The sequence below is a fragment of the Oryctolagus cuniculus genome, chromosome 6 (genome assembly GCF_964237555.1).
Source record: "Oryctolagus cuniculus chromosome 6, mOryCun1.1, whole genome shotgun sequence".
NCBI lineage: Eukaryota > Metazoa > Chordata > Mammalia > Lagomorpha > Leporidae > Oryctolagus > Oryctolagus cuniculus.
The window spans coordinates 56935359-56961449 of record NC_091437.1 but is presented as its reverse complement, the minus strand read 5'-3'; the positions used below and the strand labels follow the sequence as shown (position 1 = coordinate 56961449).

Sequence of the window (26091 nt, the reverse complement as noted above, 5' to 3'; positions counted from 1 at the left end):
AAGCCAGGAGCCAGGAGCTTCTTCCTGGTCTCCCATGTAGGTGCAGGGTCCCAAACACTTGGGCCATCTTCTACTGCTTTGACAGGCCGTAAGCAGAGAGTTGGATCGGAAGTATTGGAAGCGAAGCAGCTGGGACTTGAACCAGTGCCCATATGGCTTGCCAGCACCGCAGGCAGAGGTTTAGTCCATTACCCCCCAGCACCGGCCCCAAAATTTTTATTTCTTTATTTTTATTTTACTTTAGAGAGAGAGAGAAAGATGGAGACAGAGATCTCCCATTTGCTGGTTTATTCCTTAAATGCCTGCAATAGCTGGGGCTGGGCTATGCCAAAGCCAGGAAACCAGAACTCAATCTAGGTCTCCAACATGGGTATAGGGACCCAAATATTTGGGTCATCACTTGCTGCTTCCTAGGTTCCCAGTAGCAGGAAGCTGGATCAGAAGTGGAGTAGTCATGGGGCCAGTATCATGGTACAATCAGTTAAGCCAATGCCTACAACACTAGCATCCTATTATTAGAGCTCCCGTTCGAGTTCTGGCTGCTCCACATCTGATCCACTTCTCTGCTAGTGTGCCTGGGAAAGCATTGGCAGATGGCCCAAATGCTTGGGCCCCTAAACTAAAGTAGGAGACCTGGATGAAGTTCAATGTTCCTGGCTTCAGCCTGGCCCAGCTCCAACCCTTGTGGCTATTTGAGGAGTGAACCAATGGATAGAAGGTGTGTGTGTGTGTGTGTGTGTGTGTGTGTCTCCCTCTCTTTATTCAAATGAATAAAAATTAATCTTTAAAAAAAACCTGAAGATGTTTAGTAGCTGGGACTCAAACCAGGCACTCTGACATGGGATGTGGGCATCCCAAGTGGTGATTTAACCACTGTGCCAAATGTCCATCCTATTCTAAGAAGAGTGAGACCCATTGAGATGATAGTAAGCAGAAGAATGGCATGATCCAATATGTGTTTTCGATTAGTCTATTTCTTGCATGCAGGATGATCCACTGGGGTGACAGAGGAAGCAGGGAAACTGCTTAGGATCCACTGCGGTGCCAAAGTGAGTGACACTGATGCCTTGAATAGAGGTGGCAGGAATGGACATATGGAGAGGGTGGAGAAGAGTGATCAGATTGGGACAGCTGACCAATCCAGGAGACCTGGTGATGGACTGGCCAGAGAGGATAGGAAACAAGTGTCCTTCCCAGCGGCTGGGGTACCCACAGGGCGAGGAGGGGCAGGGACACATTACCTTTCCTTTGTCAAAGTAGCCTATGATGGTCTCGTAGAGCGACTCCTTCAGCTGCCTGTGGGTCTGAGGGTACTGCTGGCCCGTCTGCATGACCTGTGATGCACACTGCTCATCTGACCACTGCAAAGAGCAGACACAGGGCATTATACGGGGCTGAGGGGCTGCCAAGGGCAGGTGTCATCCCAGGACTAGAGCTAGAAACCATCATTCCCTAGCCTCTATCCTCCCTTCTCTCCCAAACTTGGCTCACTGCTAGAAACTTGGGGTGCCACTGGGCAGCTACTCTCTTGGGGGATGAGTACCCACGGACATCCGAGAATGGACAAATGCATGAATGTGAGATGTTGGGACCACACTGTGGTGGAGTGAGATGAAGCCCTGCCAATCACCCTCTGCTGGCTTCCCCACTGCCCTGGTGTCAGTGACCACACACAGAGATTCTGAGCTGTGAGTCCCACCTGCCAGGTGCCGCCTGGTTATTGCTAAGCAATGCTTCTCTGCTCTCCACTGGTTGGTTGCATTTTCTCCAAACTCACATGAGACAAGCTCCCAGCTCTTCAAAAGCCAAAGGAAATCATTCTGACTTTGTCCAGGGATAGCAAAATTTTCAAGAGAAGGAAAACAGCTCAGCGGGCATGCTAATGATTTACTGCTGATAACAGGATGGCGCATAAAACTGCACAACACATCTCAGGGGTTTACTGTGGCTAAATGTGAAGGTCACTCAGAACCTGATGTGATCAGGTGAAGCGGTCACTGCAGAGTAGCAGCCTGCCAGGTCGCCTTTGAGAGTAGCAAGTCAAACAAATTTATTTGGAAGATTTTTTTGGAATGTTTGGTGGAAACCTTTGGAAACCTCAGGGGGTGGCCAGCCTGAACCCCCTTCACTCAAAGGTACAGTACCTTGAGAAGCCAAGTGTGGAGAAGGAGTGTGTAGGCGGCCTCTGTGTAATTATCACAGTCCAGGTGGAGGTCACGGAGCTTGTACAGGTACCTGTTTGCGGGAAAACGAGCTGAGTTATCAAGTGCAATGATAAGGAAGCCTCTGGCAGGGACAGGAAGGACCACAGGTCACTAGAGTGGCCAGACCCTTCTGCAGGCCACCAGAGAGTCCTCCACCCTGGCTCTCCAGTCCTGTTGGGGGTGGGTGACAACGACAGAGCCTCGCAATTGGTGAGCACTCAGTATGTTCCAGCGACTGTGCTAAATGCTTTAAATGCCCCAGATCACTTGATCCTCATGACTACCCCAGGAGATGGATCTGTTCAGGATTCCCACTTTCTTTCAGATAAGGAAACCAAGGCCTGGAGAAGTCAGCTACCAGTCCAGCTCACATCTGGCTTGGTTTGGAAGGGTCTGGCCAATGCAGGGTGACAGGTCAGGAAAATAAAGGAAGCGGGGAGAAGTAATTTGTCTGAAGTCACGTGCTACTGAACAGAAGAACTGGGACGTGATGGCTACTCCCTTGCTGTGTGATTCTGGGAGCATAAACAGGCTGTGACAACTCTGAAGGGTGGCTCCCACCCTCTCTTCAGCGTTCTCAGAAAGTACATTTTCTGGTGACAAAAGGAAGAAGATCAAGGGTTACAGAATGACTATTCACAGACAGCCTTCAGCAGTCAATAGGGAGAATCCACTATTCAGCCACAATCACTTTCCCATCCCCTGACTCCTTGCAAAGTGACATTGCAGCTCTAGACCACAGAGTCTAGGAGGGTATCAATGACAGGAACAAAGAAGAGGAACTTTGGTAAATCCTTAAATAATTGATCTGCAGTAGATATTAAGTGGCAGTGAATTAACTTCTTTGTACCTCAGTTTTCTCATCTGTGAAAAGGCAACACTTATAGAAACTACTTAGAAAGTTTCTCTGCATATAAAGGCCCGTGCCGACCACATGTGACATCAAAGGCTCCACGAGTGCCAGCTAGCACTGCTGGACTAATAATGCAGTAGCCTGTAGCTGGCACTGAGCACGGACAGCTGTTAGCTGTTACCATTGTGCCCTAGGTCCTCCTACAAAGCACTCCCGCCACTGTTAGCCCCAGATTCCAGAGCCAGATAAACACGCCCCGGTGACGTGCATGTGCTCAGCAGCATTTATTTCAACCCAAGTCTTGGTGATCTGGTAAACAGAAGGTGCCTGTGTCTTTCTCCTGGGGAGAGAGATGCTCTTGAACTCCTGGGCTGTACCAGACATTAAAGAGAAAATCCTGGCAAAGGCAGACACTTTTCATGGGGTGGAGGGTGATGCCAAGGAGGAGACAGGCACAGATCAGATCACCAAACAATTGCGCAAATGCAGTAGCCATAAATGTTGTGATGGAGAAGTCTGTGAGGCTGGGGCGGGGGGCAGAGAGGGAGGCAAGCCTGACCCAGGTGGGAGAGAAGGGGCTTCTGGGACTTCCCATAGCATGACAGTTGAGCCAGGAGCTGAAGGGGAAGAGAGTGGAGGAGCAGAGACCCTAGAGAACCAGTTGTCAATTTCTTCATTCCACATTACAATGGATTCTCTCAATTCGTCCTCCACACAATGCTTTTGAGATGGGAAAATGGAGACCTATGTTGGCAGTGGGCACAAGCCAGTTTCTACCCCGACCACCTCTGTCTCCAGAGGGAGGGCCTTTCTGTCCCCTTCAGCCCTCAGTTCTGCTGATGAGGGTCCTCCAGGAGACAGTGCATGCCTGCCTGGTGGAGAGTCTGCAGTCCATGGCCTCTGCCTGCCCTAGTTGCCCCTGCACATCCCTTGTTACAAGGGGCCCTAGATGGCTGGGTCCAGAAAAGGTGGGTGGGGCAGCCAGGGGAAGCGCTCCCCTGCCACTTCCAGCTCCTGAATGGGCCAAAGCTCCCTCCTCCCCCTTTTCTGAACTCAGTGGTTTGATGATTTGCTGCCAAGCTCAAAGGTAGACGCCCCCAGGAGTTCAACCCAGGATGTCAAGCCCAAGCGTGCCCAGGCCAGATGCTTGAGGGAGGCAAGTGGGGTGCAGTGTCACAGGCAATGGAGATGGTGCCAGGACCACAGGGCTCCAGCTGTGTCTGGGTGGGCTGTCATCACCCAGTGCAGATGACAGTTTCAAAATAACATGAGGGCCGGGTGTCGCCACACCTTCCCAGGGTTCCAGAAAAAGGAGCAAACTTTGACTCTGATGCAAAATCTCTAGGTTTTATAATTTTGGCAACCAATAAAAAAACTGTTTTAAAATATGATGCCTGCCAAATAGAACAGGTTTTCAGAGCATACCCTGTTTGCAATGTCTGACTTAGGAAAATATGGTTTTCCTAGATTACTACGGGCCTCCAGTCTCCAAAGCTTGTGGAGATCTGAGATTCACCATCTGTGCTTCTAAAATGAGAAGGAGAAAAATCAAAAAAGATTGGAGTGAGGCAACCATGTGCCAGGCACATCACCCACTGCATCTCCTTTAACCCTCAAAACAGAAGGTGGGAGTGAAACACTCAACAGACAGGAACTCTCAGCTAATTCTTGGAGTCGTTTTCCCAGGGTTCCAAAGAAAACAAGCCCAAGACCCCATGTTCTCCAGAACCCAAAGCTTCGTCCCACTACATTAAGTCATGTCTAATGTGGCTGCAAGTACCCTAGGCTCAGGGTAGCCTATGGCATTATCTGTTTTCCAAGAGATCACTCCTGTTTCTGGAAGAAGGCTAGAAAAATACCGAAAATATCTGTAGTGACAAGTGTGAGTTTATAGCTGCTATCTCTGCCCCTTGACAGAAGGTGTCAAGTGCTCTGTAATCACCCTCCCCTGACCTCCGGGTGGTTCCACTTCCACTTTTTGTGCCTCATGAGGACAGGTACAAAAGGATAGTCCGAGAATGTTTTTGCTGTGCTATTTATTGTCAAAACAGGCTGGAAACTAAATGTTTACCAATATAGTTAGCTATGTAAAGTTTGTAAAAGTGCTTTTCTATTTTTATTTGAGAGGCAGAGAGAGAGAGAGAGAGAGAGAGAGAGAGAGAGAGGAAGCTCTCAATTGCCATCTCACTTCCTAATTCCCCACAACAGCTGGGGCTGGGTCAGAGCTGAAGTCAGTCCACAAATCCCATGTGGGTGTCAGGGACCAACTACTTGAGCCATCACCTGCTGCATCCAAGGGTCTGCATTAGCAGGAAGCTGGAATTGGAAGGTGGAGTCCAGACTGAAACCCAGGCACTCAATATTAGATGTAAGTATTCTTAACCAGCCTTTTAACTGCTGTGTCAAAGACCCTCCAACTATATAAATTATGGTATATCTTGGAAAGGATGTTTTATAGTTTTATTTAAAATGAGATTGAAATACATCTGTTGACATGGAGTTCTTGTCAAGTAAAAAAAAAGGAAAGGATAAATTATGAGTAATATAATTCCATTTTTGCAAAAACATATCTATGTATAGAATTTTATATATAAATAAAAATAAATATGAAAGTCTGGAATACATATGGATTATGGAAATTCATTTCAGTTTTTTTGGCTTATCTGTATTCTGAAATTTTGTTTAGGTAATATATATGTACTATTTTTATAATGAATAAAAAATAACAATAATACAAAAAAACTCTGCAGAACAAAAATATGAGATTCTCAGAAAAACTGGCAAAGGACTTCTTTGCTCCAGGCTAATCCTCCTTCCCCCAAACCCCTTCAAGATATATTCAAATAACTATCCTTTGAAGTGCCAAGAAAGAAGCAGTCCTGATCTTTAAACCCGGACTAGTTGAGGGTCTAACAGATGCATTAGGGTTTCACAGGCCAGTCCTGGACCAAGTGCAAATTCAAGATACCAGCTCAGCTCACAGATGTTTACCCTTAAGGAAAGCATAACCTCTAGGCACGACGGTACAGCATGGCCAGGTAGAGAGTTGTGAGCAGTTTTGTGGAGAATGGAAGAAGCTGATTCTGGGAGAACTGATAGGAATCAGAACACAGAGGGCCTGAGTGCTGAGATATGGGTCAGTTCTGTTGTGAATGCGGAGGGAGCCTTGGATGGATACTGAGAGAGGAGTGCCCCAGCAGGTCTGGGTTTTAGAAAATAAAAGTCTTACCTTATGTACATCTCTTCCCGGTTGTTATCTTTGTAGAAATTCTAGGCAGGGGAGGAAAAACAGTGATGAGCATTTTTCTTTGCAGTTTGACAAGGGTGGAGGGTATGGTGGCAGAGATAAGAGGAAGATGGCAGTTTACTCTCTGAGCACCCAGGACTCTAGCAAGACAATGACTGCTGAATGCAGCCAACGCTTCGCAGGGTGATTCTGCTTTGAAAGCCACTCCCCTGACTCTCAGATGAGACAGAGACAGCAGAATGTCTCAGGTGCCACAGGTCAGGGGTCCAGCGGAGTTCTGTGTGGCACTGAGAGGTGGGCTGTCAAGACCGGTGCTGTTGAATTGGATAAAGTCCATTTTGAGAGGCAGCCCAGCTCCATGTCTCAAACCTCCGGCCTTGTCGTCACAGGGACCTCAGTTGGAAAGTGAGTAACAGCATTCCAGCCCCTAACTCCTGAAAGAAGGAGTTGGGAGACGATGCTGTAGCCTAGAGCATTTAAACTTGGCAATACTAGGAAGCCTGGTCCCTGTTCCAGCTTTGAGGCCATTAGACTACTGGCCACTTAGACCCTGGGCTCTAGCACCAGAGACCCTACTCCTGTTTTAAGGAGTTTGAGCCAGAAAGTTAGGGTAATGCAACCACAGTCACCTGAGGCTCAGAGAGGATAGGTGGCACGCTCTAGGGCACACAAGACGGCAGAACCACATCAGACCTCCACTCTGCAGGCACCAGCCTCCTCCCCCGAATCCTCCCTTACCCCATTTCCCTCCACACAGCAAAACTCGTAGAGTCTCACTGCTTATGAAACTGTCCTGACCTTACTCCTTGATCTTAGTCTGACTGTTCAAAGTCAATTTATTCAACCAACTCCTCTCCTAAGAGAGAAACTGCTCAATTCCTGGAAAACCCCTTTCCATGCTCTTTATGCAAATTGGGCCTGGTGGAGTTATTAGCACTGAATTCCTTTCTGCTGTAATCAGGGTTTTAAAGTCCCCTTAGCATTCTAGAAAATCAATGGCGATATCAAGACTATTAAAAAAAGAGTCCACTTAGGGTAAGGGGAAGTAACACAACCAAACTACAAGGATGGGATTTGTATTTCTGGAGCACTGGGTTGGCACAGGGGTTTATGGGTAATACCACATCCATCTTTGGCCAACTTTATTCATTGAAACCACCTTAAGGTGGGCTCACATGGAGGGAATGAAGTACCATGGCTCTGCCACCTGTCTCCTGACCTTATCACAGGACATGCAAGAAAGACTGCTTGCTTGGGACATGGCCATGGGAGCTCACCCATAGGTGCTCATGTACTACAGGTGTTAACAGCTTGGATTTGGGATTAGCTGCTCTGATTAACCAGGTCCATAGCAATTTTCAATAAATTCTAGTTATTAGTGTTACTTCCGTGGACTGTGTGACTTCAATCCTTATACTCCCCAACAATCAAAACTTCCATCTTCCTTCTATTAGACACATCAACTACTAGAGGGCAATATTCGTCATGCCCATTTTACATCTAAGAACACTGAGGCTTAGAAATGTGACTGCGACTGGCCTCAAGACACAGGGCTATCACGTGGCACAGCAGGAATTCAATCCCACATGTGTCTGACTTGCAAAACTCTTAGCACAGCTTCCTTATTGCTATGATCTGGATGTGGGGTGAGTGTGTCCCAAGTCGGAGCTTGGTCTTCAGTGTGGCAACCTTGAGAGCTGGTGAAGCCTTTAAGACATGAGGCCTAGAGCAAGGTGATTAGGTCATCAGGGGCACCGCCCTTGGAAGAGGTTACTATACTTCTCATGGGACCCTGGACCCCAGTTAGCTCCTGCAAGAGGGATTGTTATGAAAACGCAAGACTGGCCCCTCCCCTCTCTCTGGCTTTCTGTCACCCAGCATGATCTCTCCTTCTCATGCCCACTCTGCCACTGAGATGCCACCCACCATGAGGTCCTCACCAGAGCTGGATGATGCCAGCACCATGCCCCAGATCCTCCCCAACCGCGAGCTACATAAACCCATTTTATTTACAAATTACCCAGCTTCAGGAATTTGGTTACAGCACCAGAACACAGACTAATAGACCTACGAAGGGCAACAGTGAGACTGAGCGCCAGGCCTTTGCCCTCTGGTCTGACGTGGACAGAGTGGGAGCCCCGCCAGCCCCACGCACCAGCAGGTTCACAGTGCAGCTCATGCGGTTGTCCTTGCTCTCGTCCGTCATCACACCCCGGTAGTCCAGCAGCTTCTCCAGGAGGCCTTTGACCAGGTTCACAAAGTTCTCCACCGACTTGGCAATGGCTGGGTGCTCTGCAGCACACTCCATCAGGCTGCGGGCAGAGACAGAGGGCAGTGAGCTTGCAGCAGGGGGCGGAAGACTGCGCTGGGGGCCAGTGTGTGTGTCGGAGGGTGAGCACGTGTCAAAAGGTCCAGTGAACCCCAGTTCCCTTGATTCACGTCTTTTCTCTGTTTATGTGTGGAAGAAAAATATGCAGAAAAATGGTACTAAAAGATAAGTTTATCTTGCTGCAAAAATGTTTAGAAATCTATGCATAGCTTTTTCATAATGCACATTTTCCATGAACTTTTCAAAGACCTCTCACATGCATTGATTTCAAAACCTTCTTGCACCAAAATAAACTTATCTTTTAACTCATTTCCATGAGCTTTTTGAAGTCCCCTCATATTTAGAGCACATCTTATTTTTTTCCTACCACTAGAAGGGGAAAAAATTTAAATCTGTAATTTCCCAGTGGGGGCAGTGCTGTGGGAGAAATGGTGACTTTCATAATATCACATTTAGAGTTGTACATCAGGAGGCTGGCACTGTGGCATAGCAGGTAAAGCTATCACCTGTATTGTCGGCATCCCATATGGGCACTGGTTCAAGTCCTGGCTACTCTACTTCCGATTGGGAAGATTCTTTCTCTCTCTCTCTCTCTCTCTCTCTCTTTCTCTCTCCCTCCTTGCCCCTGCCTCTCTATAACTCTCAAATAAAGAAATAATAAAATTGTACATCAGCACAACTTTTGGGTAGCAAAAACTGGATTTGGATTTTCAGTTATTCATCAAAATGTCAAATGTACCTTTTCTTTGACTTGACAACTCTACTTCAGCGAGTCTGTTCTAGAGAAATTTGCCCAGAAGTATGCAAAGATATACTTATTATATTTATAGATTGCATTAACAGTGAAATAGAACAATCTTAAAAGCTAATCAATTGGAAAATGGTTGACTAAATTAAAGTATATTGACAAAATGTGGTTCTATGAGGCCACTGAAAAATATTAGATCAATATGTTTTCGCATGAAAAGGTCTATAAAATATATAGTTAAGTGAGAAAAGTCTCAGCACACTATTTACTTTTGAGTTAACTGAGTGATAGAGAGCTCACCGTGCCCCAGGTGCTATGCTAACACCTTACAACATGAACTCACTTAATCTCCTAGCACAGTTTTATGAGATGAAGCTCATGGGGAAACCAAGCTGTGGGAAGGTCAACGGACTTGTGCTTGGTAGTAAATATCCACAGCCTGGCTCCAGCACGCGTATCTCAACCACCACTCACTGCATGCGTGTGCAGGTACATATGACTGGCATGACATGTGGCTCGGGAGAAAAATACTAAATTCATAACAGTGGTTGCTCCAATGGGGGTGCATAGAGGATCAAAGTCTTCCCTTTTCTCTTTAAATAAATGTATCCTATTTACAGCAGTCATTGTAAATTAACATTCTACATTTTTAAAACAGAATGGGGTCAGCACTGCGGTGTGGCGGGTAAAGCCACTGCCTGCAGTGCCGGCATCTCATATGGGCACAGGTCTGATTCCCGGCTGCTCCACTTCCGATCCAGCTGCCTGGTATGGCCTGAGAAAGTAGTAGTAGATAGGCCAAGCACTTGGGCTCCTGCACGCGCATGAGAGACCATGAAGAAGCTCCTGGCTCCTAGCTTTGGACCAGTACAGCTCCGGACATTGCTGCCATCTAGGGAGTGATCCAGCGGATGGAAGACCTCTCTCTCTGCCTCTCTGTAACTCTGCCTTTCAAATAAATAAATAAATCTTTAAAAACAAACAAACAAAAACAAAAGGAAGACTGTGGCATTTCTTAAGCATCTGTTAGTGGCTAGGCACTACAGTAGCCATGGTGTGTGATAAGGAGGAGACCAAAACAAAAAGAATTGTTCCTACCCACAAGTGTCCCAGAAGGTAGGAGGGGAAAGATAGAAAGATTAAAACTCCGATTAATGATTGCCTGGGTTCGACGCCCAGTTCCAGAGTCTAGCTTCCTGCTGATTGCAAACCCCGAGAGGCAGCAGTGGCGGCTCAAGTAGCTGGATTTCTTCTGCTCATGTGGGAGACCTAATTAAGGTCCCAGCTGCATTGCAGGCACTTGAGGGAGTGAACCAGCAGATGGAAGCATGCTCTCTCCCTCTCAAATAATTAAAAAAAAAAAAAAAACTGTAATGATTACTTCTTATTGATCATTTATGCTGTGCCAGACATGAATCACCTTTGCTTAAGAAATTCTCTGAGAAGTGAAGATTATTATCCCCATTTTATAGAAGAGGAAATCAAGGCTCAGAACCTTCCTACCATTACCCCGGTAGTAACTTTAAGTGGCGACCTTGGGAATCAAGCCCACCACTGTTCAGTTTGGAGATATTTTTCCAAAGAGAAACACTGCAGCATGTCCTCAGGTACCTCAGGGAGACAGGCAGGCCACACAATCTGCTTCTAGCTATATACTCTCCACAGCAATGTAAGTCCCAAGAGCTCAGAGGAGGCTACAGGTGAAAAAAGCAAGGACTTTGGAGGGTCGTTCCTTCCCAGAAACAAAGACAGGCTGCAAGGAGATGACATCTCAAACTGTGGTTGTGATCACACAAATCCATCTTCGCCCTGGGAGAAACACCTGTGCCTGGCTCTCTTCGAGAGAGGCAAATGGCCCTGGCTTGGCCACAGCTGTGCCTGCCTCCTTCTAGGACAATTCCTCCCAGCCCTGCTTCCGCCCCTAATGCAATGCTACAAACCTTCCTCCTGGTGGTCGCTATGGGATTCCTTACAGCCTCCTAAGGGCAGAGGCATCTGAGACCAGGAGTTCTCAGCCCTGGCCACACGTTGGAATCACCAGGGAAGCTTTTACAAAGCGCAGTTTCCCCCTTGGGCAATGCCTTTGGAATATGTGAGGCAGGACCCAGGCAGCAGGGCCCTGTGTTTCCAGTTCTTCAGGCGATCCCTGGTTTCGTCTACAGTGCTCAGCAAGCTTCCAGGGGCATGCGGGTCACCTGAGCATTGCTAATGGACTCTGATGCACAGGGGCTGAGGGAGGCTGAGAGCCTGCATTGCTAACAAGTTCCAGGTGATTCCATTGCTGCTGGGCCCTGGACTGCACTTCAAGAAACAAGGGTCTTTCATTTCTCTGTTCTTCAGGCATGAGGCACAAGAGCTGCTCCTACCATGTAAGACTGGTGAGACAGATGGGCAGATTGGTTAGAAATCACTTGTCCATCCACCATCCATCCATCCACTCAACACGTACGGTTCTAGAAACCAGGGATCCAGAGATTGCTAAGGAACTGATCTGGGAGAGCACAGGTTCACAAGGAAAGCAGGCATAGCTGTAAAAGTCATGCATGCTGTACACGGGGTCTTCCAAAAGGTCATGGACAATGTGTATTACTGAAAAAAAAAAAAAGAACCTGCAGGATTTGATAATTTTTTTGTGCTAAAATAAACTTTTAATTCCATTTTCCCACAAACTTCCTGAAGTATCTGCATACAAGGATACTGCTACTACTACCTAGGATTTCCTGTGTTCCAGACACTGTGTAAGCCTGCTTCATTGATTGTATTGCTTAATACCCAGAAAGACTCTTGAAGGTAGGTGGTATTACAACCCTCAAATTATAGACAAGGCAAGGGGTCCGTGCACTAGGTTCTGACATCATTCCCATGAAGGTTATGCAGCTGTTCCTTTGCATTGAGCCCCACATGCAGCATAGGGACAATGAAAAAGAGCTGTGGGAATCATGAGGCAATGGGGATAATTCCTCATGGGGTAGCACACTCACTCTCTGCCTCTGCTCCTGCCTGGTGGGGGCTATGGAGGGAGCTCACACCTCCCCAGAACTGTGTGCACTCAGCCTGGGAGGGCTTTGGAGGGAGGTGTCCAGGCCCTCACCCTCTGTTGGTACTGCTAGAACTGGTCTTTCATTTATTTCTTTATCATGCTTCCTGGTTGATGAGTCCTCTTCCAGCTACTGAACTGGCTTGGGTAGGTCCTAGGCTCTGTGCTCTGTCCTGTTCTGTCTTCTAGCCCCCTTACCACTTCTAGAAATGTTCCCAGGTGTGGAATGCAGGAATTACTCCATCTTATTACTCCACCCAATGTGAGACACAAACTTTAGGACAGATATGGGATGAAGGAGAAAGGGAGTGCTTTGGAGAACAGGGAGGACTGTGGTGTTATGAAAGGCTGTATAGGGGCCAGTGCTGTGGCGAGAGTTAAAGCCCCAGCCCACAGTGCCTGCACCCTATAGGGGCAGTGGTTCGAGTTCCAGCTGTTCCACTTCTGACCCAGCTCTCTGCTATGCCCTGGGAAAGCGGTGGAAGATGGCCCAAGTCCTTGGGCCCCTGCACCCCCATGGGAGACCTGGAAGAAGCTCCTGGCTCCTGGCTTTGGATGGAGGCAGATCTGGCTCTTGTGGTCATTTGGGGAGTGAACCAGAGGAAGAGAAGACCTCTCTCTCTCTCTCTCTCTCTCTCTCTCTCTGGCTCTACCTCTCTCTGTAACTCTGTCTTTCAAATTAGTATAAATCTTTAAAAAAAAAAAAAGAAAAAAAGAAAGATTGTATAGCTTGTACACGGCACTAGAGCACATGAAGACTGAAATTCAGCCCCACTCCACGTCCTAAGCAAGGGAAGCCCTGTTCTATTCACCAAAGTACCATCCAGTTACCAAGCCCTTGACCAGAGAACTGAAGCTGCCAGTGGAGGCCCTGAGTGAGGAGCTGAGAGGAAGGAACAGAGACAATTTGCCTGCAGGATAATGATGCGTAGGCTCAAGGCTTCAAATAACTACCTTGCTATCCACCTGGATAACAACAGTATTAATTAGTATTTTACTATCAATAATGTAATAATTATTGCTGGATTGCCTACAAGGTGTCAGAAAGTATACTAGTAAAATAAAATAGATGATGCAGCACACTTGACATAACTTTTCTCAGCCCAACAACTCTAAAAGCTGGATAATATGTTTATCTTCAATTTGCAAATAGGGAAACTGAGGCTCAGAAAGACAAAAGAAAGAGCGAGGACAGGCGCCCGCTGGTCACTCTGATGAGGCCCCGACTCCTCATGTTGGGCTTGATTAGTTCTGGGTTAAAAAAAATCATTCACACCTCTGGCTCAGGAGAAAAATAATGAGCTGCCTTTCATTTCCTCGACCCCGGAGGACTCCTCAGTTATAAAGGACCAGGAAGGATTTGCAAATCCCACTGAGAATCTCCAGATAGCCACAGAGCCCCATCTGCGTACAGAAGTGGAGACTGCCAGCGTCATACACCGCTCACTTCCGGTGAATATTTAGATTTTCCTTTTCAGAACTTTAAGACAAACAGTGACTCGGGCAGAACCTCATTATTGTCCTTGGACAATCGCTCCTGCTATCCACTGAAAGGGCAGACGCTGGGTTTTTCCTGGCAGTGGGGCAGCATTTGCTTTCTTGGTGTGGGGGGAGGGCTGTGCACAGTGCCAGAGGGGCAGAGACCACACTGCCTGCCCTGCTCTGCCCTCTGGGCTCTGACTGGCTGGGCAGGGTAAGGAGGATCATCGTGGGGGTGAGAGCCAGGTCCCACGTATGCTTTTGTTATTACCTCTAAAATATTGAACAAGGATTGAGGAAAGAGTCACAGAAATTGGAGGCTACACAGTTAGGGGGCGGATTTGGGAGATCTAGGCTACATTCCTAAGGCTTGCAGGAGGGCCTCGCAGGGGGAGGGGCAGGCATCAAGCTGCCAAGGACAGAAACTGGGAGGCAGGCCGAGAGGCTGAGGACATTTATTAAGCATGTACCTGCTGTGTGCCAGATGCTTTATAATTATTCTGTCTTCAGAAGAACCATGGGGGCTCATTATTCGCATCATAGAAATGGGGGGATACTGAGGCCAGAGAGGAGATGGGATTGGCCCAAAGTTGTGCAGCTGCTACTTGGTGGAGCCAGAATTAAAACCCAATGTCTCTCTCCAAAGATGCACCACATCATTAACCACCAGGAAACACGAATCAAAACCGCAATGAGAAAGCACTTCACATGCCACCCTCACGCCCCTTCCAGAATGGGTATCATCAGGAAGACAGTTCTTAACCAGGATGGGGGGCAGCGTTGTGGCATAGTGGGTAAAGCCACACCTGTGACACTGGGTGCTGGTTCAAGTCCTGGCTGCTCCACTTCTGATCTAGCTCCCTGCTAATGTGCCTGGGAAAAGTAGTGGGAGATGGTCCAAGTGGAAGATGCACTCACATGGGAGACCCAGATGGAGCGCCTGGTTCCTGGATTTTGGTTTTGGCCTGGCCCAGCCCTAGCATTGCAGCCATCTGAGGAGTGAACCAGCAGATGGAATATAGCTCTCTGTCTCTGTCTCCCCCTCTTTCTCTCTGTAACTCTGACTTTCAAATAAATAAATACACTTAAAAAAAAAAAAAAGGATGTGAGGAATTGGAACTCTGAGACATTGCTACTGGGAAGGTATATGGGGCTGCCATTTTGGGAAATAGCCTGGTGGCTTCTCAGTAGGTTAAACAGAGAATGACCAGGTAGCCCAGAAATTTCAAGAGAACTGCAAGCATATGAAGGTACCTCAAAAAGTTTGTGGAAAGAGTGTCCTACGAGAAAACTATGTGTAGATTTTAGGTTTTTTTGCTCCCAAGGTTAGTGCTGGATCTGGGAATGCAAAATGGAGCAGGATTCTGTGTCTGCCTTTTAGGAAAGCTTAGGAGAATTCAAACAAACTTCTTTCAATTCCAATTTTCTGAACATTTTAATTTACTCTCATACGTCACACAGAAATTTGTATATGCTTGTTCAAATAGAAAATACCCTCACAGCCAGAAAGTTGGGAACACTCAATATCTATCAACCAATTAATGAATAAACAAAGTGGAATATACACAACCAGTAGAATATTATTTGGCAAAAGAAGAAATTAAGTATTTTTTAAAAGATTTACTTATTTATTTGAAAGTCAGAGTTACACAGAGAGAGGAGAGTCAGAGAGAGAGATCTTCCATCTGCTGGTTCACTCCCCAATTGAACACAATAGCCAGAGCTGTGCCAAACTGAAGCCAAGAGCTAGGAGCTTCCTCTGGGTCTCCCACGTGGGTGCAGGGGCCCAAGGACTCGGGCCATCTTCTACTGCTTTCCCAGGACATAGCAGAGAGCTGGATAGGAAGTGGAGCAGCTGGTTCTCGAACCAGCATCCATATCGGATGCCGGTGCTTCAGGCCAGGGCATTAACCTGCTGAGCTACAGCGCCGGCCCCAGACATTAAGTATTGACATATGCTATAACATGGAGACGTTGAAAACATGCTATGTGAAAGAAGAAAGCCACAAAAGGCCATGTCGGGGCTGGTGTTTTGGGGCATCACTGCTTGTAATGCCAGCTTCCCATATCAGAGTGGTGGTTCAAGTCCTTGCTGCTCGGCTTCCAATTTAGCTTCCTATTAATGTACCTGGGACAGCAGTGCATCATGGCCCAGGTGGTTGGGCCCTCACCACCCACATGGGAGAACTGAATGGAGTTCTGGGCTCCTGACTTTAGCCTGGCCTTTAGCCAGCTGTTGCAGCCTGTTGGGGGATGAACCAGTGGATGGGAGATCAACGTCTTCTCTAGATCTGACTCTACCTCTCACTCTGATGCTCTGCCTTCAAATAAATAAATAAATATTAATAAGCATTTTTCTTTTCAAATAAATAAAAAACTAACAATACAAAAGGACAAACATTGCATGATTCCCTTCATATGGAATATCCAGAATAGATAAATCATAGTGGCGGAAAACAGAGCAGTTTTCTGGGAGCCAGAGGGAAGGGGGCTATGTATGTGTGTATTGGAGGGGGTTAACGGGTACAGGTTTTCTGCTGGGGAATAATGAAACTTTTCTAACATTGTGGTGAGTGGCACAACCCTACGAATATACTAGAAGTGAATGAAAAAAAAAAAAGTACACTGCGGCCAAATCGTCTGGTATGTGAATCGTATCTCGATAAAGCTGTTAAAACAAAACAATGCTCTCACTCCAAGTCCAGTAGTCTTGGGCACCATCCACAGCCTGCCCCAGACCTGGGTGCTGGAGGCAGGCAGAGCCAGGTCCAGGCCCTAGTCTGTGCACTCCACTAAGCCTGTCCTAGTTTTCTCAGATAAAGTGCTGCTTCCGAGAGCCTCGGGTGCCTGCCAGCTCCGTGAAATGGGAATCCAAGGGAGTAAATGCCAGTACAGGAGGCGTTACATAGAAAGCTCTTAGCACAGGACTGTGCACTGTGCATGCTCCACAGTCATGATCAGTATCTGTAACAAATTTAAATAGACAAAAGGCACGAGAAGTAGCAATTTTTTTTTTTCCAGTTAGGACATAATGAACGAAAGTGGACATCTTAGCACATTATTTGTCTCTTCCCAATCCAGCAGTTTCTTTCTCTCTGGCCCATTCCACCAATATCAAAGGAATTGCCACCCCTGAGAGATGTGAGGGTTCTTCCAAAAATGTAGTTTCTCCAACACCCATGAGCTCTGGGTTGATCTCCCTGGGGAAGACAGAGCCGCTGGAGTCCCTGGGGTTCTGGGCCCTCCAGCCTCTGCTGGACCGGCACGCCCTGGGCTCTGTACTTACATCGACTCCAACAGCTGCATGTACTGCTCATCTCCTCGGCCCCCTTCCACCTCATGGTCCAGCTTGAGGATGATCTCATTTTCGAACTGAAACAGGAGATAGAAAAGCAACAGTAACATCAGAAGGTTGAATGTCAAAATGAGTCGGTTTGTTGCTTTAACCAAGGCTTTAGAGAGCACCAACGATGTCCAAGGTTAGTGCTGGGAGTTGGGAATGCAAAATGGAAGAGGATGCTGGGTGTGCCTTCCTTTTAGGAGTGCTCAGGAGAAGGGGGAAACAGCAGGTGGTAAGTGCTGAGCCGGAAGACGTGGCCGAGGGGAGGGGAGGGAGGCTGAGTCAGGGACAGCTGCTCACGACCCTTGTCACTTGAGCTTTCTTCTCGAATGTTAAGGTGAAACTTTGCAGGAAGATAAAGTGGAAAATGGCATTCCAAGCAACGAGAACAGCTATGCAAAGGCACAGGGGTATGTGACAGAACCTACATCTTCGGGGATGGTGTGTTGCCATGTATAGCTTCCATTTCTGCTTGCCTAGCCTTTGGCGTTTCCTTCTCCATTGTTTGGTCACCACCCCACCTCTCAATCTCAGGGCCTCAGGTGAGCTGATTACACCCCTCTAGCTTCAGGTGTGGAAACCTGACACAGGCCAAGCCCCTAACCCTTATATGCTATTGCTCAGGCCCCAAGACTAATAAAGGGCCAGACCAAGCCAGCGAGATTCTGAGGCTTTGTTGGAACTCTCAGCAAAACAAATGTTTCTGCTAAACTTGAAAATGGAAGATTATAAGCTCAAGACTGCTGAAAATGAGACTCACACCAATATAGAGGGAAGTAGAGAGGAGCAGACAGACTACAACCTGAAGTTCTGTGTGAGCTCCTGGATTCAGCTATACCTGAAGCCTCATCATTTACGTGAGTTGAGAGTGTGTGTGTGTCTACCGGCTCATCTGCATATATAATACATATGTCAATATATGAGCCAGTTTGAACTGATGGTTTATTACCCACAACATAAGGTGGTTAAAAATACCCTGAAGACATAGAGTAAATGCTGGGCTCCCGAGAGTTAAGCCTGGTGACATCCGTAAAGACGAGAGAGCAAATGAGGTGAGTGACCGAAAAGCAAGTGTGCACCTACACTTCCGCCAAATCTGGGGGCACTGAAAACAGAGAATGCCTTGTCTTCCTCCTTTCAGATTCAAGAAGCGTTTCCCGCAGTGGGGTGCCTGGCTTAGTCATCACAGTTTCATGAAGGGTCCGACTGCGACTCACATGACTGTAATACAAACAGCCCGGAATGGTTTTCAGTACCAAACCTCACGGAGTCCATTCCCATCGTGCTGTCCACCTCTGCCCAGTTTACCATTAGAAAAGGAACTGGCACCTGGAGAGGGGAAGGATGTCCTTAGAAAGGTCACCGAGGTCCAGGGAGGCCTTGGGGACTCCTGGGTCCTGGCTCAGCCTCTTTGTTCTCAGTCTTCCCCATAGTCCCTGAAGTCGGGAGGGCCCAGGTTACGTTTAAGTGCAGTAATGCCTGAAAGGAAGCCAGCCTCGGCTTGGCATGAGCTCCAGTTAAGTGTCAGTTACTATTACAGATGAAGAAGTAGAGGCTCTGAGAGTTGAAGCGACCTGTCTGAAGTCTCAGATGAATGACAGAGACCTTTGCCAGGTTCTCTCCTGTGCATAAAGGATCGAGCCCAGCGGAGCTGATGAAAAGACAGGGCCGCGATCCCCTTGTCCCTGTAATTCACACATTATCTGTGAGGCCGCTGCTCCCTCACCTTGGGCCACTCAGGATCAAAGGCAGGAACCAGAAGCTCGTGCTGACACAGCACAGAGGACAGACGATTTCCTGTGCGGTGCCCAGTTGGGAAGGACACATGAAGGAAATATGCCAGGCATGAAAAGATGGGTAGGGCTGTGAAAGCTAGGAAAGGGGGCCTTCCAGCTAGGGAGAAGGGAGTAGCTCATGGGAACAGATGGAAGGAAGGGAGCGAGGGAGGAAAAGGAGAGAGAGGGTAGGAAAGAGGTACAGAGGGGAGAAAGGAAAGGGAAGGAGAGAAGGAAGGAAGGGAGGGTCAGAGAAGGGGGCTGGGAGGGAGGTAGGAAAGAGGGAAGGGAGGAGGAGGCGAGGGTGGGAGGGAGGGAAGAGAGAGGGAAAAAAGAGACCTAGACAGGGGCCAGTCTGCCAATGAGTCATGCCCCACACAGGAGGCATCTCGTGGAGTGTTCCGCTTGTGTTAAGCATTACCCAAGGTTGTCTTCCATGCCAGGCCTAGGGCAGGCAGAAATACAGCCGAAGGAGGCTAAGCGCAGGCTGTGCTCTGGCTGCACCCCTCCTCCTCCATTCCTCCAGCATCTTGGGAAAGCCTGTGAGTCTTTCTAATCCCCGGTTTCAGGATTTATGTTGGCAGTCAGCAAAGGACCAGCCAGGAAGTATTTAAGGCTCCGTGGGCCACAATCTTGGCTGTCCTTACTCCGCTCTGCTGTTGTCCATAAAAGCAGCCGCAGACAACACATCATCTGGCTGCATCCCAATAAAACTTTATTTACAAAGGCAGGTGGAGGATGGATTGGGCCTGCAGGCTACAGTCCTGCAGTCTGTTGATCCCTTATGAATACAATGGGATAATGGGAATATCAGCAGTGTGGAGTGTGTTTATGAAGTGTGCAAGTTCCAGTGCGCACAGGGCTAGCTTCACGTATTCTTACTGCTCCTGTCATAGTTCCCACTGCCGAGTATTACTGGAAAGCAGCTCTGGGGAGACAACCCATGTTTTCTCTTGTCTGAGTGGTTCACTGGGAAATGCTGGCACGGTTCCTCCTGGTGAGATGAACTTGTCTTTGGAGCAGAAAGCGGATGGGGTAAATAAGCACTTGTCTCAGGGTCACAAAAGAGCCTGCCAGGGGAGAAATTGCAGGGTGCCAGGCAGCCAGCACAGCCAGATGATGCCACGCCGTGCCGAAGCCCATTGGGGTGGGTTGGAGCGTGTAGGTCTCGGTCAGGTGCATCCCGGGGCAGTGCTGTGCAGGACAGCGGCTGTGACCACAGGCTGTGGCATCAGGCAGGCTTAGTTCAGTCTCACTTTACCTCCCCCTACCCCAACTGAGCCCTTGGGCAAGTGAATACATCTTTCTGGGGCTCATTTTTCTCATCTATTCAATAGAGATTTAAAAACAGCACCTTCTGCACAGTGGTGCTGTGAGGAGTTAGTGGAAAATCAAGTGTAAAAGGCCAAGTGCGGCAGCTGGTGCGCAATGAGTGCTCCTCCGTTGTGAGCAGTGATCATCATGTTATTGTCGTTGCCATCATCATTAGCATCACAGTCTCATTTAGTCTTCACAACTGCCCAGGGAGATGGAAGGCATCATCTCAATTTTACCAGTGAGGAAACTGAGGCAAAGCAGACCCTGGTCTTGGGTTCCAAGGATGGATGAACTTGAGCGTGGGAAGAAGCCTCCAGGCGGCTGCCAGTATCGCTCCTGTGCAGAGCTTAGCTTGCAGCTTTGGCTCCATCTTTCTCCCAGCTACACAACTGCATGGCCTTCGCTGACTCCCGTTCCAGTCCTGAGAGGTAGGCAGTGTTAAGGGCTGTCTCTCCTGGCTGCCTTAGAATATCCTGACTATGTCCATCAACTTGGACACCTGGAAGGCTTTCTGATAGGAGCCCAGCCCAGCCAAAGAGTGGTATTCAGGGAGCAAGCGCTCTTCCTCACACGCAGTGCTGGTGCTGTGAGCGTGGATGTGACAGAGACAAGGAGGAAACGTGAAGTCAGCCTTTGGCCTCCCTTGTTAACAAAATGCCTGTGATCCTGGGGTGGGCAGAGGCAGAACTGGCCAGGGCGGGGTGGGGGCGGGGAGGTAATGCCACATGAGAAGGAATGTTTATGGGAATCAGTGCACATTGCTAAAGTTCTTTGAGTCTCTGGTCTCCAATGGCTCCAACTCATTTCCCAAAATGTTTTCAGTTTGGGAATGGTATCAAGACCCCCATTTAACAGATGAAGAAACTGAACGCAGAGAGGGTAAGTAGTGCACATGAATTCATTCAGCTTCTAAACTGTGACTCTGACTCCGAAGCACGGTGTGCAGAACACAGTAGGTGCTCCATATGTATTTATGGAATCGATTTCATCTTTTGTGCATCGTTCTACACCATGTGAATCATCTACTCACTCCAAGGCAAGACTCAATCTCAGTAGAACTTACTTGCCAAACTGATGACTCCATCCACTCATTCACTCAACAAGCAATTGTGTCCACGCACTGTTCTAAGTGCTGCTGAGGGTGGGATTTTTCTCTGGGAGCTCCTGCCTGCTGAGGGCTCAGACACCAAGGCTTAGTGGCACACAGTCTTGTTCTGCAACCTGCATCACAGCTAACCACTCCACCCAGTCTCTGTATCCCACAGCTCCCACTCCTTCCCATCAATATCACCCAGATATCATGTACCCCCTCCCTCTACCAAGCACTGGCTAGCCAGACAGCTGGGCTGGTCTACCCAGGCCCAGAGGATTACTCAAGCAGTGGTTAGCTTATTCTGAACCAAAAGCCAAGTCTGGCCTGCTCATTGCACAGCTGAACTCCCACACCAGCTGGCTTTTATGTTGGCCACTGTCCCATTAGTCAGCTTGATTGTCCTGTCTCTTTTGATAAGGAAGCTGCGAGGAGAAGCCATTGGGGAACATGCTTAGAATGAGCACTTTCTAGAGTGAGAAACTCAACGAACGGCCCCCTACATGAGAAACAGGTGCATGTACATCACAGGGGAGCCGTAACACCACTGGAAGCTTTTAGGGAAGGGAAGTCGCACTAGAGTCAAGCCACAGAAGAGGCCACCAAGCAGCTGCAATCAAGACAATGGCTAGGTCTTGCTTTCTTTGAGGACTTTCTATACTGGCAGGTACCCCTGAGGTGTTTCTTCTGCATATGCGTCACCAGGATCTTTTGCTAGGCACCTGCTGGCCTTAGAAATTGACCTCTGGTAAGTGCAATGGGAATTCAAAATGTTTGTGGAAAATGGAATTAAAAGATAAAGTTATTTTAGTGCAAAAGAATTTTAAAACCCATGCATAGTTTTTGTTCATAATAAGCATTTCCAGGAATTTTTAGAAGATCCTTCATATGCATGGATTTCAAAATTATTTGTACCAAAATAAGCTTATTTTTTTAAAAAAGTATTTATTTGAAAGGCAGAGTTAGAGAGAGGCAGAGGAGGAGACAGAGGTCTCCCATCTGCTGGATCAGTCCCCAAATGGCCACACTGCTGGCTGATCTGAAGCCAGGAGCCTGGAGCTTCTTCCAGGTTTCCCACTGGTTGTGTTAACATAACCCAAGAGGGGTTCTGATACACGATGGTCCTGAAGGTATTTCAACTCAAAGCCCTCTTCCCTGGAGCACCCTGGAGCTTCACAGGCACTCTGAGAACGTGCTGCTCTAGATGATGCCTTCCATTCTTTTATTCCACCAATGCGACACTGGGTGATGGAAAGCACACTGCCTGTAGCACGGCTTTTGGCATCATGTGACCAGTTGGTTGCAGCCTCTGCTTGGCCACTTTTTTTTTTTTTAAGATTCATTTATTTATTTGAAAGGTGGAGTTACAGAGGGAGGGAGGGAGGGAGGGAGAGAGGGAGAGAGAGAGAGAGAGAGAGAGGTCTCTCATCCACTGGTTCATTCCCCAAATGGCCGCGAGAGCCAGAGCTGGGCAGGTCTCCCACATGGGTGCAGGAGCCCAAGCACTTGGGCCATCTTCTCCTGCTTTCCCAGGCCATAGCAGAGAGCTGAATTGGAAGTGGAGCAGCTGGGACTCCAACCAGCACTGCAGGCAGCGGCTTTACCCGCTACACCACAGTGCTAGCCCCTTGGCCACTTTTTTGATGTGTGACTTGGGTAAATGATTTCACCTATGTCTCACTTTTTTTCCATCTTTGAAATGGGGATGATAATGTTGTCTACCTCACAGGGTTATAATAACAAAATGACCTAATGTATGGAAAGTACTTAACATAGTGCTACACACATAATAAACATCCAGTTAATATCAGTAATTATCATCATCATTATCACTATTATTATTAGGAGAGGTTGACGAAGAAGCTGAAAATGCACAGAAGGGAATACAAAGCAAAGCCATCTGACAGTCCTGCCCTGGGTAGACAAAGTGACAGGATCACTTAACAGACAAATAATTGGGGCGAGCTTTGCGAGATCAGTAGGGGCTTAGATAGTGCTGGCAGGCAGGACTGTGAGTGTGCAGAGAAGTAACAGGAAGAAGAAATGCATGGCTACCCACAGATGCAACAGCATTCAGACAACCTGTGGGGATGGCTGGATGGCTGGAGGGCAGGAGATGCCCCAGCAGTGCTGGGGAGAATAACTGGCAAGTCCAGTAGATGGCCGGAGTGGGCAGGGCCTTGAATGCTTGCTCGAGGGTGTGGGTTTTCTCGGCTAGGGGGACTGGAGCACCAAGAAGCAAGGGAAAGGTGACATCTCTAAGCATCTACAGGAACATCAGTTTAGAATCTGCTGCCTTTTAAAAGGGCCTGCTTGAAGAAAGATTACATGGTGGCAGGAGATGGTATGGAATGAGAGGCAGAAACACTGGGGGAGGCTGGGGAACCCAGTGAGGGGTAGGGCTGGACATAAAGGGAGTGGGCTGAGGCAACTGCTCTGGCAGCCTTGGTGGGACTCCAAGACGACCTTTCCCAAATAGTGTGGAATTTGCTGAACAGGGTCAAGAAGCCAGTGTGGGCAACAGTTGAGTTTTCCCCTGCTAGAGCTGGAGTGACGGGGGACCCAGGATTTGGTCCTCATTCTTCAAGCTTGTTGAGGTTTTCAATGCAAGTACTTGGCCAAGGACCCTTGTGTTTTACAGAGGTCCTGACTCCCTCCACACCGGGGCAGCCCTCTCTCCCCACACAGATAGGCAGGCCTCTCGTAGGACGCAGCTCTAACTCACCTGTGTTGAGCACCCGAGAGTACTGCCTGGCAGGGCTGGCTTTTTCTGGATAACGTGGTTCTTCAGTGTCATCCCAGCAGGTAAAGGACGAGACAAGGGAGGGTGCGGGATGAGGGGTGTGGGATGGCTAGGGCCTCAGAACACACCCTGGGGGAAGCACTGGGCAGGAAAGTGGAGATGCCGCTGTTCCTGAGAAAGGGACCCAGCACAAACACGGCAAGCAAGTGCATTCGAATCTTGGCCTTGGGCAGAGAAGCATGATAGAATACTGACCAAATCCGATCTGCCAGCTCATTCTGGGTCCATGAATAAATGTCCCTGTGCTCCCGCCGAGCCTCTGAATGAAGCTCAGGCAGATGGAACGAGGATATCATTATGGGGAAATGGGCTGGGGATTAGGGATGCTGGCATGAGTTTCCAGCCTCATTTTTTACCTTTTTGAAATCTCCACTCCTTTGATATTCACACAGCATCATGTCGAAGAAGATTGGTATGGTAGCTTTCCGGAGCTCAGCCTCAGGGATAAGTGTCATCTCTAATATAGGACCCACCATGCCCGGGATGAAGCAGATTTTGTTCTGGCCTGAAAGAGAAGAGGGCCACAGACATATAAGACAGTTTTGTGGGGCCAGTGCTGTAGCATAGTGGGTAGAGCTGCCACCTGCAAAGCCGGTATCTCATATGGGCACTGGTTCAAGTACTGGTTGCTCCACTTCTAATCCAGATCCATGCTAATGCACCTGGGAAGGCAGTGGAGGTTGGCCCAAGTGCTTGGGCCCCTGCACCCACATTGGGGGCCCACCTTCAGCTGTTGTGGCCATCTGGGGAGTGAACCAATGGGTGGAAGATCTTTCTCTCTCTGCCTCTGCCTCTCTGTAAATCTGCCTTTCAAATAAATTAAATATATCTTGTAAAAAGAAAAAGACAGTTTCATGATGCACACACAGGTCCTCTTCAGACCCAGCCTGGGGAAAGGAGGGAGAGGAGGTGTCACAGTGAGTCCCGTGGAGAACATGTGCACAGCTGCTTGCCGTAAGCCGGGCGCCGAGTTGAACACTTCACACAGATTACCTCCTGGGAGCGGCACATGCATCATCCCAAACCAGCCGCTGCTATTAAGGACAATCACGTGGGTGTGTAAAGCGCCTCACTGTTTATGGGGCTTTTCACCTGTATTATCGCCTCTGCAAATGGGGCTCTGATTAAAACTGTGAGTGATGGTTAGGCTATTACCAACTGTTTCCTGAAATGAGATGAGCAAAACTTGGTACCAGAACTGGCTGTAATAGTGTGGCCAGTGGAACAGGGAAGGTTCAGGCCTCTCAGAATCAGATGAGCCTCAATGGCCTATCTTTCTGCCTCATCTCAAGATGTCCCCGTGTGCCCCTCCCAGGCACCATGGTGGCCTGGTTCCAAGGTCCCAAAGCCATCTTGCTTCCTCCATCCTTTGCTGAGAACTCATTTCCTTTCCTGATCCCCAACACCCTCTTCTGTATTTGCACCTGTCTGCCCCTGGATGGCCCTCACCATCGTTCTCATCTTGGCTCAAATACTCTTTCCTCTGGGAGAAAAGCACCCTGGCCCTATGCACCCCCACCTGCCTCCCAGCTAGGTAGACACCCTGTACTGACTCCCTATGTTCTGTCTTCTTACCCAACTTTGAAATGAAGCCTTTATTTGCGGAATTGTTTGATTAACATCAGCCTCCCATATTGGAGCTTCGTGAGAGCAGAAACCATGCCTGTTCTCATCATTTTATCTGCAGCACTGACAGCAGACCATATTAGATGCTCGATCAATATCTGTCGAATGTGGGAATGGATTTGTCTAGCTCTTACATTCACTAGCTATGTGACTTGGATATGTATCTCATAAATTGCAGTAGCAACACCTACCTGTTGAGAGCATGTAAAAAATAAATCTGCAGGCACATATGACAGAGTTAGG

General features: G+C 48.2%; 1 protein-coding gene across 3 annotated transcripts in view; it reads right to left on the bottom strand.

Annotated features, from left to right (window-relative positions):
• Nucleotides 1-26091, bottom strand: part of DOCK2 (dedicator of cytokinesis 2) — a 464436-nt gene that overhangs the window by 35273 nt on the left and 403072 nt on the right. For all 3 annotated transcript variants that reach the window (XM_051843586.2, XM_017341248.3, XM_070076408.1), the window contains exons 33-38: nt 24579-24727; nt 17184-17269; nt 8460-8616; nt 6287-6327; nt 2145-2235; nt 1242-1361 (exon numbers count right to left, since the gene is read on the bottom strand). In XM_051843586.2, the coding sequence (XP_051699546.1) occupies nt 1242-1361; nt 2145-2235; nt 6287-6327; nt 8460-8616; nt 17184-17269; nt 24579-24727 (644 nt within the window). The remainder of the gene's footprint in view (nt 1-1241; nt 1362-2144; nt 2236-6286; nt 6328-8459; nt 8617-17183; nt 17270-24578; nt 24728-26091) is intronic.